This window comes from Rattus norvegicus, chromosome 11, assembly GCF_036323735.1.
Source record: "Rattus norvegicus strain BN/NHsdMcwi chromosome 11, GRCr8, whole genome shotgun sequence".
Lineage (NCBI taxonomy): Eukaryota > Metazoa > Chordata > Mammalia > Rodentia > Muridae > Rattus > Rattus norvegicus.
Window position 1 is genome coordinate 57,914,126 of NC_086029.1, and position 18,283 is coordinate 57,932,408.

Consider the following 18,283-nt stretch of genomic DNA (forward strand, 5'->3'; position numbering starts at 1 on the left):
GTTCTCATCCACTAAATTCAGAATGCATTCAAGACTCTGGCCAGCAAGAATCATAAGTACAGTGTTTTAGTTATGACTTTGCATTTCACTTATCTTTTTACAGTTACTGAATTCTACTGTCAGAACTGTCCCCCACTTATTACTTCATTGGAGTCTTCGCCCCCGTCTGCATTAGTACAGACCGGAGATGTTTATGATGTCCTTTAGTTACAATCTCATCCCACCACTACTGATTGTGTTGAAGAAACTTCCCAGCTTCTTATGCTGGTTCTTGTATGCTTTCAACAAGGAGCATTTTAAACAGTGGAGCAATTTTTACCTCCTACCCTCTGTCAATGATGTTAGTCACATGCTAACCTGAGACACTGGCTTCTTCTTCATGTCTGCTCCAGCAACAGCAGGGAAAGAGGAAGCTGAAGCACAGTAATAGTGAAGAAAAGAGATTTCTTGTGGAGAGAGATCCTGAAACAAAGGAAATGCCTGAACCCAGGGCAACGGACAGGAGAGCTGTAATTCTCCATTTGTCGCACCGATTTCCATCATAATATCTTTCAATTTCAATTCTTCTCTTTGTGAAATGGGACTATTTAACTCAAGGAAAATGAATTCATTGGCTTTTGCTATAAAAGAAAAAAAGAGACCAATTTTTATTTTAAAGGCAATTATAGTTACTCTAACAGTGAATAACAGTAAGGGTTTTATGTAAAACCCAACCAAGTACTTTGTATGTTAGGTAATAACAGACAAGTTTAAATTCCAAAATAGACAGTTGGTAATCAAAAACCCAAATTCACAATTTTAGGCTCCTATTCTACCTCACTGGAATGAAATAATGGTAGTCTATAAAACTCTTTTAGAAAAAGTTACTTCCCATCTAACTTTGGGGATTCTCCTGGAATTTAAGAGTTATCTTCATACTCACATTGCTGGCTTAGCATAGGGTTTTCTAACTGGGTCTGAATGTCTTGAAGGTAGTTTGAGGAAACCCAGAGGAAAAGGATAGCATGGCTCCTCTTACTGTGGTCATCATCCTTGCTTTCCCATAACCCGAACCTCTTTAAACGTGCCGTGTCCACAGTCAGTGAAATCTCATTCATAGACACTGAAATAAATAAAGAAAACAATTTAAAGTAATCTATTTAGGAATACACCATCTCTGACACTTTCTTGATACACTGTATGTCTTAGTGAGAATTTCTGTTGCTGTGATGAAACATCATGTCCAAAGCAGTGTGGGGAGGAATATGTGTGAAATTGTCAAAGGACAAACTTAAGCTGTCGTCTAAAGAATGCTGAGTGGGAGAAACAGCCTGGCCTAGGAAAGAGCACACCAACTGGTTATCCAATGCCAATGGTCAGCCCTGAAGATATTCACATACGAGTAACATTACAAGGACTAAACAAGTTGCATTGGTATATATATATAAAAAAAAAAGAGGCCATGAGTTTAAAAAGAGCAAGTGGGGTACATGTAAGTGGTGAAGGAAGGAGAGGGAAGGAAAAATTTTCATGTGGTGAAAGAACTTGACATCCTCCTCCACAGACACCTGCCCAGCCATGTTCCCTGCTGCTTTATTCAGAAGTACTAGAAACAAAAACAACAGAAATGTCCTACAACCAACAAATGGATAAAGAAAATGTGGTGCATATACACTACAGCTTAGTATTTAGCTGTTAAAAATAAATAGAATTATAAACTTTGCAGGTAAGTGGATGGAATTAGAAAAGATCATTATTGAGTGAGGTAACCCAGACTCAGACTTTATCAGAAAGACAGAAGTTGCATGCTGTCTCTCACTGGGGGCTCCAAGCCTCAAATCTTTAGATGTGAGTAGATTAGCCTTGAGTAACTGTAGAAGTCAGGAAAGTAAAAAGGGACCACTTTAGAGGAGCAACAGGGAGGGGTGCAAGCAAAACTGGAAATGGGGAAATGGGGGAAGGGAGAGCGAGATAAATACAGAAGGAAGGGGTGGATAAAATAACAGGACAGCTGAAAAAGTCATAAGGAATCATTATTAACTACCAACCTAAAAATACCTCTAATACATAGTAAGTTTGTGTATAAATATGCACATATAGTTTAATGAAATTTTCCCATCTGAGCAGACAATACTCCCTCAAAGAACCAAAGACCATCTAGCAAAAACTCCAGCGCCAGAGATGAGAAACCCTATTTAGAGCTGTTGGTCAGAGTCACAGAAGAGACTCCTCAAACAGTACAGGCTCTGCCCATGGCTGCCCATGAGAGGTGGAAGGTTAAGTGTATACTGCTGAAGACACCATGCATTTCAGACAGAGCACCCTGAAGGGCTCTTCCCTGTGGTACCAAAAAGCACCATGCAAGCTTCCAAAGGAGGGAACCAACCAATAGCCCAACCCAGCTATGATACATGTGACCCACAATACCTAGCGTATGGCACAGGAATCCTAAGGGTAAATTAGTGGCATCATCCTTGGTGGTAACAAAAGCTCTCTCATGGGACTTAAGACCAGCCACCAAGAGGGAATTCATACTTGGTTCTAGAAACCTAGCCAACTACCCAGGACCAGGGAAGTCAAGGAAGTTGGAGGAGAACTTGCACTCACATTTCTAAAGCAGCATAATTCCTAAGTACATTTAAATATTTGTCCTTATTCTCACAGAGAAGTACATTTCCTACAGCTCATCAAGGAAACTTCTCTTTACAGCAGACAGAAACCATTGTAGAAAACCCACAACCAATCAAAACACAGACACGTGGATCACAGTCCAACAGAACATCTACAACATAAAACCTGCACCGAGGCTCAGGGACCATTGTGGGAAGGAAGGGAAAAACTGAACGATCCACACACCAGGGAGTCTGCCTTGATATTGTGTCTCCTAAGGATGGCAGAAGCTACCCTCATGAAGTCTCACCAATACGACTGCCTAAACATGAGCTGAGCAAGGACAACACCACATTAGGTCTTAATGATTCGTTCATAAACATCTTAGTGTTTTCTAACAAGGACCATTAAATTACTGTGTCTTGAATGTTCTCAGTACCTAAATGGTAATCCAACTGTCACATTTACTACCATATCAGGCCACTGACTCTCCACATGCAGGAGCTGAGGAACTGAAACTGCTTCAATCACATCTTTAGTGTCGCAACGATGCTTCCTTTATGCAAGTTCACATCTGTGCTCTGCACACACATTATTTTTCCTATTCTTTTTCTAATTAACTCTCTACAGAGATTATTCTCTATCAGTTATTATTTTCATCACTAATTATTCTGAAATGTTTTGTTTGGGAAGAATGAGAAACTGTGTCCCTTTATGCTGTGGGCACATCTCCACTCTGCTATACTGTAAGGGTAAAAGCTCTGTCTTTGCAGATACACACTATACGTTTGTGTGCTCTTCTCTTTAGTTCTCTTTGCAGATACACACTATATGTCTGTGTGCTCTTCTTTTTAGTTTTTATCCTAATCATGTTCATTATAGCAAAATATTTGTCTATCAAACTTTTATTTTTGTTAATCCTAAAATCATTACTTTATATTTGATTTATAGTCATTAAAACAATAATATATTCTTTTGGTACTAGAAAACACTTTAAAGTTTTTTGGAACTGCTAAAACTGTTAACATGAAACATTAAATGGTCTTCACTTTACTTATTTTCTATACTAAAGACTGATGGAAATTTTGTGACATAACTTAAGAAATTTTCTAATCGATTACTTTATCCTCAAAATTACAGTGAAGAAATGTTATTAAGAGAAGATGGCTTACCTTGAAATGGGATTTTAATATACTTCTTTGTGAACTAAAGAAAAAATATGAAACAAAATATGAGTTACTACTCCAAATGCGTTTCTGTTCAAGTTTCTTAGTATTCAAGTATTCAGTATTAGTCAATTTTTAGTACTTAATAAAAGTACTAAAAAAAAAGCAAAGAATTATCTCAATGTAAAGACTTAGTTTTACAGTTGTTTAAGAGTCCTTAACAGTGCAAGTAACTTTATCAAAATGCTCATTTATAAAACTTATTAAAACCACTAGGTGGTGGTGGCACACGTCTTTAATCCCAGCAGTCGGGAAGAGTGGGCAGAGGCAGGCAGATCTCTGAGTTCTGTCTGGTCTACATATTTGCCAAAACTACAGAGAAACCCTATCTTGAAAAGCAAAAACAAAAGAACAACAACAAAAGGGTAAAACCCTACTTCTCAAAAGTAGGCTATGAAATTTTAAGGCATAAGACAATGTCCAAAAGAAATGCCAGAACCGGGAAAGGGAATAACACTCGAAATGTATATAAGAAATACTCAAGTTAATAAAAAAAAAAAAAAAGAGTAAACATGACAAGCGCAAGGCCCTGGGTTCGGTCCCCAGCTCCGAAAAAAAGAAAAAAGAAAAAAAAAAGAGTAAACATGAGGGGATAGGGAGGCAAAGTTTAGAACAGAGACTGAAGGAACGCCCATTCAGAGCCGGCCCCACATGTGGCCCATACATATACAGCCACCAAACTAGATAAAATGGATGAAGCAAAGAGGTGCAGGCTGACAGGAACCGGATGTAGATCTCTCCTGAGAGACACAGCCAGAATATGGCAAATACATAGGCGAATGCCAGCAGCAAACCACTGAACTGAGAACGGGAATCAGAGAAAGGACTGAAAGAGCTGAAGGGGCTTGAGACCCCATATGAACAACAATGCCAACCAACCAGAGCTTCCAGGGACTAAGCCACTACCCAAAGACTACATGGACTGGCCCTGGGCTCCAACCTCATAGGTAGCAATGAATAGCCTAGTAAGATCACCAGTGGAAGGGGAAGCCCTTGGTCCTGCTAAGACTGAACCCCCAGTGAACGGGATTGTTGTGGGGAGGGTGTGTAATGGGGGGAGGATGGGGAGGGGAACACCCACATAGAAGGGGAGGGGGAGGGTTAGGGAGATGTTGGCCTGGAAACTGGGAAAGGGAATAACATTTGAAATGTAAATAAGAAATACCCAATTTAATAAAGATGGAGAAAAAAAAAGAATAAAAAAAAAAAAAAAAAAAAAAAAAAAAGAAATGCCAGGAGCCCACACAAGGCAACTGTCTCCAAAACAGATGATTATTCTCTTATGGATTAACCAAACGCACAAGTGACTACTGATCAAACCAAAGTTCTAATGCACTACTTCTTTGTAATAAAACATTAAAATTGTTACTACCTGCTATGAACCGTCTGCCTTTAGAGACTAGCCAGCAACTAGGAAGATTTTCTTTACTTCACACAAACAATAACAACAAAAGTCAGCTGCTTGATAAAGAATGGCTACAACCGTCTAATAAGTCTGAGTTCGTAATTGTTATGCACCTGCCAAAGGACTCAGGCAGCAGCCCAGCCTCTTACCCTGACCAATCACTTCTCTTCTCTGTGAGACTCCCTCTGATTGAGGTCCTTGCTCTTTCTGATCATTGTACATCATTAAACTATTTCCTCTGCTTATCTTTCCTGTGTCTATTCAGTCTGTTACACTTCTAACTCTCAAGACAAAATTTCACACGGTTTTTGACAACTGCTTTTCCTTTACTTACAATCAAATCTGCCTATAGTTGATGGTAAGTTTCTCTTCTGATCAGGACACTTATGGAGCTGTTGACTACATCAGAGATAGAACTTGCAAACACAAGATAAAATTGAAATAGACAGCAAATGAGTTCTAGGCAAGTAACAGTGTCCAATGTCAACACAGGTTTAATTGTACTTCATTTATTTTCTTAATTTAAAAATAACTTCATATTATAATTTTAAAAATACAAAACTCATGTTCCACAGGGTAAGTTGGCCAGGGAAGCCTAAAGTGAGGCAATGGGGGTAAATTAGCCAGATGCTGAATTTAGGGTTCAAATGCTGCTTCTGCTGCCTGTACTACTTCAGTGACGGAGTGACTGTGTCAGTCACTGAGCATTTCACAGAACTGCTGAAAAGGCCCAGTCGAAGGGCACTATTACCACAAAAGTGCATATCTAATTAAGATAATCTGATTTTATGTAATCAAATATAGCTTGTTTGTTTTATATAACTAACATACTGTGGTATGCATCTTCCCTTCCCAAGTTCTGACATGTTTTACTGAGTACTTAGTCTCAGAAAATACATCTCAGAAATATAAAGGACTATCTCTTGAAAATGAATATAAAGTTGGCTTCTTTTTCAGAATTTATACAGACATAACTTCCAAATGACTGAGAAACGCTGTGCAATGATGTCTCTAGTGCCGACCTGCTTACATTTGTGTTCTCTCTTCCTTCCCACACCATCAAACATCCTTGTTCCACTAAAGCCTTCCTTCCACGTGGCAAGAATCTGATCCTGACCTGCATCTCTGAATGTTTACTGTCACCGCATGTGCTCTACTCCCAGCGAAATGTTAATGCCGGGATAAAGTTCACATCGATTTGCAGGAGAGTAAAGCTGACTATAATACTATAATGCTGATACACAATACCCTTCGTGTCAGCACAGTTCTCTAACACCGTTTGTGCCTGGAAGTCTTTTCTGACAACCACAGGTGTTAACGGTTTTTTACAAAAGAAACTGTATTGACTGCTGCACTCAGTAACTAATAACTAAACAAATGACCAACTCGAGAAAGCTGCTCTAATTTACATAACTTCCCATAATTCTTTTCCTAATCCAGTTAAACTGAAGCTATCACAATAGTGAGAAATTTACCTTAATCACAATAACGTCTAATATAGTGGGAACTCTGAAGTTTAAAGGACTAAATTTAACTATCTAATATATTTAACCTACCCAGAAAACCCAGCTCTTTTATATCTGTTACAAAGAATCATGAACTGTGTCTGAAAAAGAATACATATAAAACATCTTTTGGAGACCCAGAAATTTTTAAGACTTTTACCCTTTTTCCTTCTTATATGATTATAACTTTCAAAACTGCCTATGTGTTTTTTCATTGTAATTCTAAATATCATAGAATCTCTCAGTCTTTCTTCATGTACATAAGTTTAGTTTGATTTATTAAATTGTTTTCCTGAAAGCAGGGATAAATTTGTCTGTTTTGAGACAGGGTTTCAAGCTCCTGGGCTCAAGGATGCTCCTCCCTCAGCTCCCAAGTGAGACCACAAATGAACACTACTGCAGACAACTTAACCCAGTGACATTCACAGCAAAACACCAGGACAACTGAAATGAACGACAAATGGAAATCTTAAAAGATGCCCACTTCGAAATGAAAAGAGAAGTAAATTAACATGGCTGTAGTAAACTGCAAAATAGTGCATAATAACTATTTTATTACATACTACATACTCTGTGTGAGTAAGTATGTATGCACGAGGAATATTAAATTGTATATATTCCAAATTAGCAGCAGCTGTCTTGGCATACAAAGTCGTTGATGATCTTTTACATTCTTCCTTTAACTCGCTTGTAGATTTTTTTTGGGGGGGGGGGGTTGGTTCTAGTTTTTAACTAAAACAAACTTTACACTGTTCTTAAAGTAAAAAAGTGTTAACTAATATTTCTTCAAGTTTTTTCTTTTGTTTTGAGAGCATAATATAATTACATCATTTCCCTCCTTTCCTTTCCTCCAAGTCCTCCCACCTACCCCTCCCAGTTCTTTTTCAAACTCACAGCCTCTTTGCTCACTGTTCTTTGCATGTGCATCTACACACAGAGACAATATACTTCTAAATATAACCTGCTCAGTCTGTATAATGTTACTTGTATACATATTTTCTGGGCTGACCATTTGTATAAGGTAACTAAATGGTGGGCTCTTCCCTGGGAAGACTATTTCCCAGAAATGCCTGCTCTCAGCATTTCTAGCTGCCTTAGTTCTCTATGTAGGGCTGAAGCCTTGTCCCTTGTCCACTCTGGTATGTCTATGTTGTCCCTTTTCAGCTCATCTCTGGTGATCATGTGGTAAAATATTACTGAGATTTTTATATAAAATGTTATAGAATTTACTTACCGTGATACAACCTTTTGAAGTTCCTTTTATTTTACCAATATACACACAAGTAAATATGAAATCCAATTTCAGATCCATTTCACTATTAGGGTTAATACAAGAAATGTTTTCCATGTCAGGATTGTACGGACATAATTCAGATGATACCTAAAAAGTATAAATTATAAATGCAACATTTTTAAGAATTATAGAAAAGCTGAAAATTATGTTCAAACAGAAAATTCTTCTTTAAATGATGACTAAAGAATTTTATACTGTTCTTAATATGAACAAAAATAGTCAATAAGATTTTTTTTATAAAATGTAGACTTTAAATTTATTATTCAATTTTTTTTTTTTGGTTCTTTTTTTTTTTCGGAGCTGGGGACCGAACCCAGGGCCTTGCGCTTCCTAGGCAAGCGCTCTACCACTGAGCTAAATCCCCAACCCCTATTATTCAATTTTTAATCTTGTACATTTTTAGTTTTTTGTTTGTGCATATGTACAAATGAAACCAAAGTTGAGATTAATTTTTATGGGATATTTTATATATGTTTAAAGACATGATACCTATTTTGAGTTGTATCCTTAATTTCCTATTTTAAGACCACTCCCTCACCTGACTATTACCCAAACACATTTGTTTACTTACCATTTGGGGTTAAGGGAGTGGGGAGAGAAGACCCAGTGACTTGGGCAAGTTGCTGAGGTACAGAAGAACCAAAGAAGACTGCTACCAGATTTATTCTGTCTTACGATTATTTATATTCTTGGATAAACTCCCTAATTAACCTTTGAGTTTGTTAGGATGAAGAGTTATACTTTTTGTCTCTCTCTTTTAAACCTGTAAACAGTGAAAATCCAAGTTGACACTGGTATTTGTTGAATTAAATTGACTATTTTAGATTTTAATTCTAGTCAAATATTTTTCTAAAAATTTTATTAATTTTTCACTGTATTGGAAATAGCACAGAGAATAAGAATGTTGGAATAGAAAACTGGAATCTCCTGAAGAAGTCGGTGAAGGTTTCAGAGAGAAGACATGATTTACAGCATCAAGTAATGTTTCCTAAGTGGCCGTATAGGAAGAATCACTGACTCTATTAGAGGAAGCACTACGAACCAAACCGAGAAATTCTAGAAACTACAGGTTACGGTGACTGTGATATGGTCCACCTGGTTAGATTGAAAGCTCATGAGTTAGACAGTGCAGTGCTTAACAAGTCCGTTTCTTTTCCTAAAGATCAAGGTTTGATTCCCATAGCCTACAATCACCTGTAGCTCTTGGTTCCAGAAATCAGGTACCCTATTCTGTAGGTCACAGGCACGAGGCACACATGGGGTGCTAGGATAACACTCATATACATAAAATAAAAATAGGATTATTAGGCTTAAAACTATTCTTGAGCTACAGGTTTTGAGTACTAATATTTTGAATATTTATTAATGGCTGTCATGAAGTGCTTTGATTTTCTAGATCAAAATTTAGGTTTAATCAGTAATTTCTGAGAAATTCTTTGTAATCGCCAAAAAATAAATAGCCAAAATAACTGATCAGTCAGGGAGAAAAACACAAATGTTGATACTGAGTTCAGATTTACTATAATAAAATGGAAAACCCAAAAATTAATCCTAAGACTAAACTCCTAATTATATTCTTTTCTGCCATTGTTTTAAATTCATTATGGCTTTATTCGGTTTTTAAATTAATAGAAACAACTTCAGAGTTAGTGCTTTAGTTTACAGTAAGTTTTTAAATATTTCAGATCTTTTAATCTCTATGACTACTGACCAAATAGGCCCTCACACCCCATTTCATGAACGACATTAACAGTTTGGAGTGCTTAGGTTAACTTGCTTGTGGTCCTGTACTCAACAAGAAGCAAAACTAAGACCCAAATTCAGGTTTACCTACTTAGGTCAAATATTTAAACAAACAAAATTGCTTCTATTAACCAAGATAATATTCTTACTTTTGTATTTTAATATACTTTTCAATGGCAAAAATTGAGACTGTGATGGGCTTTAAATAGCGTTCAGATAAAGGGTTGTTAACAGAGAGTAACACATAGACACCTGCCTGGCACAACATTCATCATGGCTGGGTGAATATTTTTTGTGTATCCTCGGGACACAGAGAGCTACCATATACAACTCAAGAGTAGCTGAATTTTTTTTAGTGTTGTTCTATATAAAGCCAGATTGAACTTTTGAACTAGAAGATTATACCTCTGCAAAAATATTATAGTTAAAGCTCTGTTTAGTCACCAATTCCAACCCTTCCATCTGCATGTATGACATGTTAGCAGTTATTATATAGAATTATAGTACTATATAGTTTGAAAATTTCACAAACAGTTTATTTCAGTCATAATTATCTACAACTCCTCCCCCTAATTCCTCCCAGATCTAACTCTACCCTTCTTGCTACTGCATTTTTAATTAGCAATTAAGAGCTGTTAGTGGATGGCTAGGCAAGACAGCTCAGCAAATTCCTGCCTTTAAACTTGATGACCTAAGTTACAGTTGATCCCTGGAATTCAATTGTGGAAGAAAAGAACAATTCCCAAGCATTTTCAGACCTGCACATAAGTCACACACACACACACACACACACACACACACACACACACACACACACACACACTCAAAATACATAATTGTTTAAAGAGAAATGTGAGTGCTTAAGAACCCCCTGCTACATCAAATCTATATACTTTATTATAAATTCTGTATTTGAAGATAGTTATGTGAGGAAAAGACATAATCCAAAGTAGACATATTACTCCAAGAGTAGACAAAGAGCAAAGTTATAGTTCAATGAGAACCATGGAAAAGAAAATATTTTCAAGTCACAGAATATCTAAACTAAAAAAAGATGTCACTAAAACTAATAGTAAAGTGGTTGTGAAACTCATACTCAGGAACTGCATAATCGTTTATCATAATATTCTGCTTACTGAAACAATAGATATTAACCAATAAGAATGTTTTCCTAGGGGCTGGAAACATGGCTCAGCAGGTAAGTTCCACTAGGACGAACAACATGAAGTCAACCTCTGGGACCTACATAATGGAAAACAAAACTACGGCAGGTTGTCCTCTGACCTCCACAACTGTGCCAAGGCCTTCACATCCCAATGCACATACATGCAAATAAGTAAATAAATGCAATAAAAATTGCTTTAAGCCTTGGTAATAAGACAAAATACTTCCCTATTATTCTATTAATGGCTACAAGATACAGATACAGAGATAAATTACCTGTACAGATTCACATGCACCCAGCATTAATTCTGACAACTGTGGATCAGAAGTAGTCTGATTTTCACTCATAAATTCATAATCTTGAGAAGGCTGTAATTTTAGAATTACTGAATTCTTATGTTCAACCGGTCCTTCTTCGTCACTGGAAACAACAACTAAAAAGGAAAATGTATTTTAAATGTGTCACAATTAATGACTTAAAAATAACTTTCTAACTAATTATCTTTAATAATCACATTAAATCTAACATATATTCAAATTAAATCTGGACTATTTTTCATGACCTTATTAGTAGTAGTTACATACAGAGTCCATATGAGCATTATTATACAGTAGCTTCCTACAGTCTAACCCTCTAAAGAATAAAGGTATGTAAAGATGACTAAAGCCATAAGTGAACACAGTACATTCTGGGTGGTGAGTGTCCCCAGAGATGTGCTTCATCCTGTAGGTGTTACCGCTGAGGTGATTGGAGCCTTTCAGGGGTGGGGCCTAGCAGTGGAAGATCTTCAGGTTACTAAACATCCTTAGGTCACTGGGACTTGCCAGAAAAGGATATGGAGTTGTCTGCCCAACCTGTTCCCTTTGCTCCCCAAAGAATAAAATATATGGTTTCACTCTATTGTGTGCTTCCTGGCATTCCCTGCTACCTAGAACATTGACAAGAGACCCAAAGCACTGGGTCCACCCAATCCTAGACTGAAGCCTATATAATTTTAAACAAAAATAAATCTTTTCCGCACTTCTCTCTTTCAACTATGAACCAAAATAAATCTTTTATATTTTTGGTTGTGAGCCTAGCCTTTAACGGCTGAGCCATCTCTCCAGCCCCCAAAATCAATCTTTTTATTCTTTCTTTCCTTTTCCTTTCTCTTTCTTTTGTGCAGGAGAGTGAATCTAGCATCTTATAAATGCTAACTGAGCACTATGCCACTGAGCTATATTCCCAGCCCAGTCACTTTTTTAAGTAATTATAGCAGGGATTTTGTTAGTGTTAGAACTAACAGGTGAGTTTACAAATTCTAGTTCTAAGTAAATACGGCAATATCACTCTGCATGGTGCCCTAAGTCACATTAGTTCCTTGAGGAAGGAGAATTAATGGCTACAAGATACAGATACAATCATCGTGTACCCTGTAGACTTCTGGATTCTTGCAGCAGATGATTATGGTTAAAATTAACTAAATCAAAATTAATGACAATAGTCAAACTGCATTAAAATTCCACTTCAACAATATCACAATAATAATGGTCTTCCGAGAAGTATTTTTGTAATTACTGGGTTACTTCATGGTAAATACTTTTTAAAACTTACTCTTAGGACTAGAGAGAGAGCTCACTGATTACAACCACTTGCTATTCTTGCAAAAGACCTGAGTTCAGTTCCCTGCAATGACATGGTGGCTCAGAACCACATGAACTGCAGTTCCTGGGACTCTGATGCCTTCATTTGGTCTCTGAGGGTATACATGTGGTAAACATACATGCACACCAGCAAAACACTCATATTCATAGAATAAAAGCACTTACTATTTCCGGACTCCATCTGCCTACCCAAATCAGTATTACAAGGTTTATAAGGGATGCTTGCCCTCACCTTAACATTAATCATTTCCCAGAAGCCCAAGCAGCTTACTGCCTTAGCAAAACTTGAGAGGAACAAGAGCTTTGAGTAGAGCTTTGAGAGCGAGAGTCTTTCCAGTTTCTTTTACTTACTTGGCTCAGCTGACATCAACAACTGGTTCTCTTCACTGTTTCCTCCTGGAGGAGGTGCTTCCTTTACAGTCGATGCCTCACCCTTCTCAGCCGCCGAAGAATTCTCTGCCACTTCACTAGAAACAGAGCTCTCCGAGCTTTTGTTGGGTGAGCAGGCCCTTCCAGAGGCAGCACTAACATCTGGCTCCTGAACCACGAATGAGCACACGTTAGTGGCCTCGGTCTCCAAAGAGTCCGGAGTGAGTCCTTCGGGTGGTGCTGGGTCCTGGTGAGAGTCTTCATTGGACTCTTCAAGCTTACTGGAGACTGTAGACTCATTTTCTTCTTCTTTCTGAACATATTTTTGAAAGTAAAGAAATTGCATTTTTCCATTTGGTTTTTCTATGGCTTAAACTCATAAGGAATACCATTAAAAATGTATTGTTTTTATAAGTATATAGACAGATAGCTACAAGCTATCTACAAGTATGACGATACTGAATTTGACCTATTAAACCTGATGCCTAAATAATTTTTAAAGGGTCAAGTAAAAAACTTCCACAGGGAGGAGTGATGCACGTCTTTATCACAGCACTTGGGGGGCAGAAGTATCTCTTGGATTCAAGGCCAGCCAGGACCACACCCAAAGACTCTGTCTCAAAAAAAAAGGAAGAAAGAAGGAAAAAATCCTTCAGGTATCACAGCTAAGTAAACTTAGAAGGGTTTTAATATTTTTATTTCCAAAATTAGTAACAAAAAATTGCTTTTGGTAAAAGGAAAAGAATCTAAGAGTGAACATAAAAAGTTATGAAAACGCGCCGAGAGCTGAAAGCCAATCCCCAGGAGCGCCTACACACCTCAGAGCAGAGGTAAGACCAACTTTTCTGCTTCAAGTGACCTGCGAAGTGGACTCAGAAAACACAAAGGCAGAAGTCCTCTGGGACAGGACACTTCTGGTTTCTGGCTGTGCCTGGAACTGAACTGAACTGATCCAACAGCTCCCTGCATCCAAATCCCGTGGGGGAGAGCTGAACACCCAGAAGTTCGGAAAATCCTGAAAACGCAGGACAGACAGACACTTCTGAATACCTTTGCCCACATGCCTGGCCCAAGAGGAAACTGCATAGTGTCTCTGGATACAGGAATATAGGCACAGTCAGTACCAGGAACCTGCTGGTCTAGCCTGCGCCTGGAACTGAACTGAACTAGTCACACAGCTCCCTGTGCCCAAATCCTGTGGAGGAGAGAGCTGGACCCTCAGAAGTGCGGACACTCCTGAGAACTCAAAGGAGACTACCCTCTGCCCATATTCCTGACCCAAGAAGAAATTCCCTAGCACCACCTGTGCCCCCTAGGTACAGGAACCTAGGAGCAGTCAGGGGCAGAACCCTTCAGGTTTCTGCCTGCGCCTAGAGCTGAAAGCCAGTCATCAGGAGCACCTACACACCGGAGAGCAGAGCTCCCTGTTCCCAGATCCAGCTGAAAGAAAACAGGTCTACAGGAGTGCTGACACACAAGCCTACAGGAAGGTCAAGGCACTGTCAGAAATTGCAGAACAAGTTAACACCAGAGACAACCTGATGGTGAGAGGCAAACACAAGAACCTAAGCAACAGAAACCAAGACTACTTGGCATCATCAGAGCCCAGTTCTACTACCAAAGCAAATACTGGATATCCAAACACACCAGAAAAGCAAGATATAGATTTAAAATCACACTTTACGATGATGATGGAGGACTGTAAGAAGAACAAGAATAGCTCCCTTAAAGAAATACAGGACAACACAAGTAAACAAATAGAAGACCTTAAAGAGGAAACAAAAATCCATAAAGAATTACAGGAAACACAACCAAACAGGTGAAAGAAATGGACAAAACCATCCAGGATCTAACAATGGAAATAGAAACAATAAAGAAAGCAGAAAAGGAGACAACCCTGGAGATAGAAAACCTAAGGAAAAGACAGGGAGTCATAGATACAAGCATCACCAACAGAATACAAGAGATAGAAGAGAGAATCTCAGAGACAGAAGATACCATAGAAAACATTGACACAAACATCAAAGATAATGTAATATGCAAAAAGCTCCTGGCCCAAACATACAGGAAATCCAGGACACAATGAGAGGATCAAACCTAAGAATACTAGGTATAGAAGAGAGTGAAGACTCCCAGCTCAAAGGACCAGTAAATATCTTCAACAAAATTATAGAAGAAAACTTCCCTAACCTAAAGAAACAGATGCCCATAAACATACAAGAAGACTACAGAACCCCAAATAGATTAGATCAGAAAAGAAAGTCCTTCCATCACATAATAGTCAAAACACTAAATGCACAAAACAAAGAAAGAATATTAAAAGCAGTAAGGGAAAAAGGTCAAGTAACATATAAAGGCAGACCTATAAGAATTACACCAGACTTCCCACCAGAGACTATGAAAGCCAGAAGATCCTGAGCAGATGTCATATAGACCCTAAGAGAAAACAAATACTATTTCTAGCAAAACTCTCAATTAACATACATGGAGAAACCAAGATATTTACACTTTCTTATCTTTCTACAAATCCAGCCCTACAAAGGATAATAGATGGAAAACCCCAATACAAAAGAAAGTACACCCTACAAAAAGCAAGAAAGGAATCTCCTTGCAACGAAACCAAAAGAAGAAAGACACACAAACAGAATTCCACCTCTAAATACAAAAAATAACAAGAAGCAACAATCACTATTCTTTAATATCTCTCAACATCAATGGACTCAATTCCCCAATAAAAAGACATAGGCTAAAAGACTGGATACATAAAGAGGACCCAGCATTTTGCTGCATACAGGAAACACACCTCAGAGAAAAAGACAGACACAACCTCAGAGTGAAAGGCTGGAAAACAACTTTCCAAGCAAATGGTCCAAAGAAACAACCTGGAGTAGCCATTCTAATATCAAATAAAATCGACATTCAACCAAAAGTCATCAAAAAAGATAAGGAAGGACACTTCATATTCATCAAAGGAAACATCCAACAAGATGACCTCTCAATCCTTAATATCTACGCTCCAAATGCAAGAGCACCTAGGTTCATAAAAGAAACCTTACTAAAGCTCAAATCACACATTTGACCTCACACAATAATAGTAGGAGGTTTCAACACCCCACTCTCATCCATGGACAGATCATGGAAACAGAAATTAAACAGAGACATAGAAAAACGAACAGAAGTTATGAAGCAAATGGACTTAACATATTTATAGAACATTTCATCCTAAAACAAAAGAATATACCTTCTTCTCAGCACCTCAAAGAACCTTCTCCAAAACTGACCATTTAATCAGTCACAAAACAGGTCTCAATAAATACAGGAAGATAGAAATAATCCCATGCATCCTATCAGATCACCACTGACTAAGGCTGGTCTTCAATAACAAAAATAACGTCAGAAATCCCACATATACATGGAAGTTGAACAACGCTGCATTCGGTGATAACTTAGTCAAGGAAGAAATGAAGAAATTAAAGACTTCTTAGATTTTAATGAAAATAAGAGGACAACATACCCAAACTTATGGGACACAAAGAAAGCAGTGCTAAGAGGAAAACTCATAGCTCTGAGTGCCTACAGAAAGAAACAGGAGAGAACATATGTCACCAGCTTGACAGCACACCTAAAAGCTCTACAACAAAAAGAAGCAATTACACCCAGGAGGAGTAGAAGGCAGGAAATAATCAAACTCACGGCTGAAATCAACCAAGTAGAAACAAAAAGGACTATACAAAGAATCAACAGAGCCAAAAGCTGGTTCTTTGAGAAAATCAACAAGATAGATAAACCCTTATCCAGACTAACCAGAGGTCACAGAGAGGGTGTCCCAATTAACAAAATCAGAAATGAAAAGGGAGACATAACAACAGAATCTGAGGAAATTCAAAAATTCATCAGATCCTACTACAAAAGCCTATATTCAACAAAACTGGAAAATCGGGAGCAAATGGACAATTTTCTAGACAAGAACCAGTTACCAAAGTTAAATCAGGAACAGATAAACTATCTAAACAACCCTATAACTCCTAAAGAAATAGAAGTAGCTATTAAAAGACTCCCAATCAAAAAGTGCCCAGGACCAGATGGGTTCAGTGCAGAATTCTATCAGACCTTCAAGAAGACCTCATACCAATACTGTTCAAACTATTCTACAAAATAGAAACAGATGGAGCACTACCAATTCCTTCTATGAAGCCACAATTACTCTTAAACCTAAACCAAACAAAGACCCAAAAAGAAAGAGAACTTCAGACCAATTTCCCTTATGAATATTAAAACAAAAATACTCAATAAAATTCTTGCAAACCGAATCCAAGAACACATCAAAATGATCATCCATCATGATCAAGTAGGTTTCATCCCAGGGATGCAGGAATGGTTTGATATACAGAAATCCATCAACATAATCCACAATATAAACAAATTCAAAGAAAAAAACCACATGATCATTTCATTAGATGCTGAGAAAGCATTTGACAAAATTCAACATCAAAAGATCAAGAATTCAAGACCCATTCCTAAACATAGTAAAAGCCATATACAGCAAACCAGTAGTCAACATTAAACTAAATGGAGAGAAACTTGAAGCAATCCCACTAAAATCAGGGACTAGACAAGGCTGCCTACTTTCTCCCTACTTTTTCAATATAGTTCTTGAAGTCCTAGCCAGAGCAATCAGACAACAAAAGGAGATCAAAAGGCTACAGATTGGAAAGGAAGAAGTCAAAATATCAGTATTTGCAGATGATATGATAGTATACTTAAGTGATCCCAAAAGTTCCACCAGAGAACTACTAAACCTGATAAACAACTTCAGCAAAGTGGCTGGGTATAAAATTAACTCAAATCAGTAGCCTTCCTCTACTCAAAGGATAAACGGACTGAGAAAGAAATTAGGGAAACGGCACCCTTCACAGTAGTTAGAGGAATTAGAGAAAGGATTGAAAGAACTGAAGGGGCTTGCACCACCATAAGAGCAACAATGCCAACCAACCAGAGCTTCCAGAGACTAAACCACTACCCAAAGACTATACATGGACTGATCCTGGGCTCTACCTGCATATGTAGCAGAGGATGGCCTTGTTGGGCACCAATGGGAGGAGAAGCCCTTGGGACCGCCAAAGTTGGATCCCCAGTTTAGGGGAAGGGGGGGGGGAATGGGGTGGGAACACTGTTAGAGACGGGGCGGGGGAGGGGATAGGGGGTTCATGTCCAGGAAACCGGGAAGGGGAATAACATTTGAAATGTAAATTTTAAAAAATCCAATTAAAACCCTCGGATCCCGGCCCGCAGCAGCTCTCTGCTCCCAAACCCCGTGGGAGAGAGACCTCACTGCCTGGTCAGG

At 38.1% G+C, this 18,283-nt stretch overlaps 1 protein-coding gene across 5 annotated transcripts in view; it reads right to left on the reverse strand.

Annotated features, from left to right (window-relative positions):
- Senp7 (SUMO specific peptidase 7) overlaps window positions 1-18,283 on the reverse strand; it is a 160,413-nt gene that overhangs the window by 21,325 nt on the left and 120,805 nt on the right. For all 5 annotated transcript variants that reach the window (NM_001105888.2, XM_006248244.5, XM_006248248.5 and 2 more), the window contains 6 exons: window positions 12,922-13,252; window positions 11,203-11,360; window positions 7,960-8,106; window positions 3,762-3,795; window positions 923-1,102; window positions 358-620 (listed from right to left, as the gene is read on the reverse strand). In NM_001105888.2, the coding sequence (NP_001099358.1) occupies window positions 358-620; window positions 923-1,102; window positions 3,762-3,795; window positions 7,960-8,106; window positions 11,203-11,360; window positions 12,922-13,252 (1,113 nt within the window). The remainder of the gene's footprint in view (window positions 1-357; window positions 621-922; window positions 1,103-3,761; window positions 3,796-7,959; window positions 8,107-11,202; window positions 11,361-12,921; window positions 13,253-18,283) is intronic.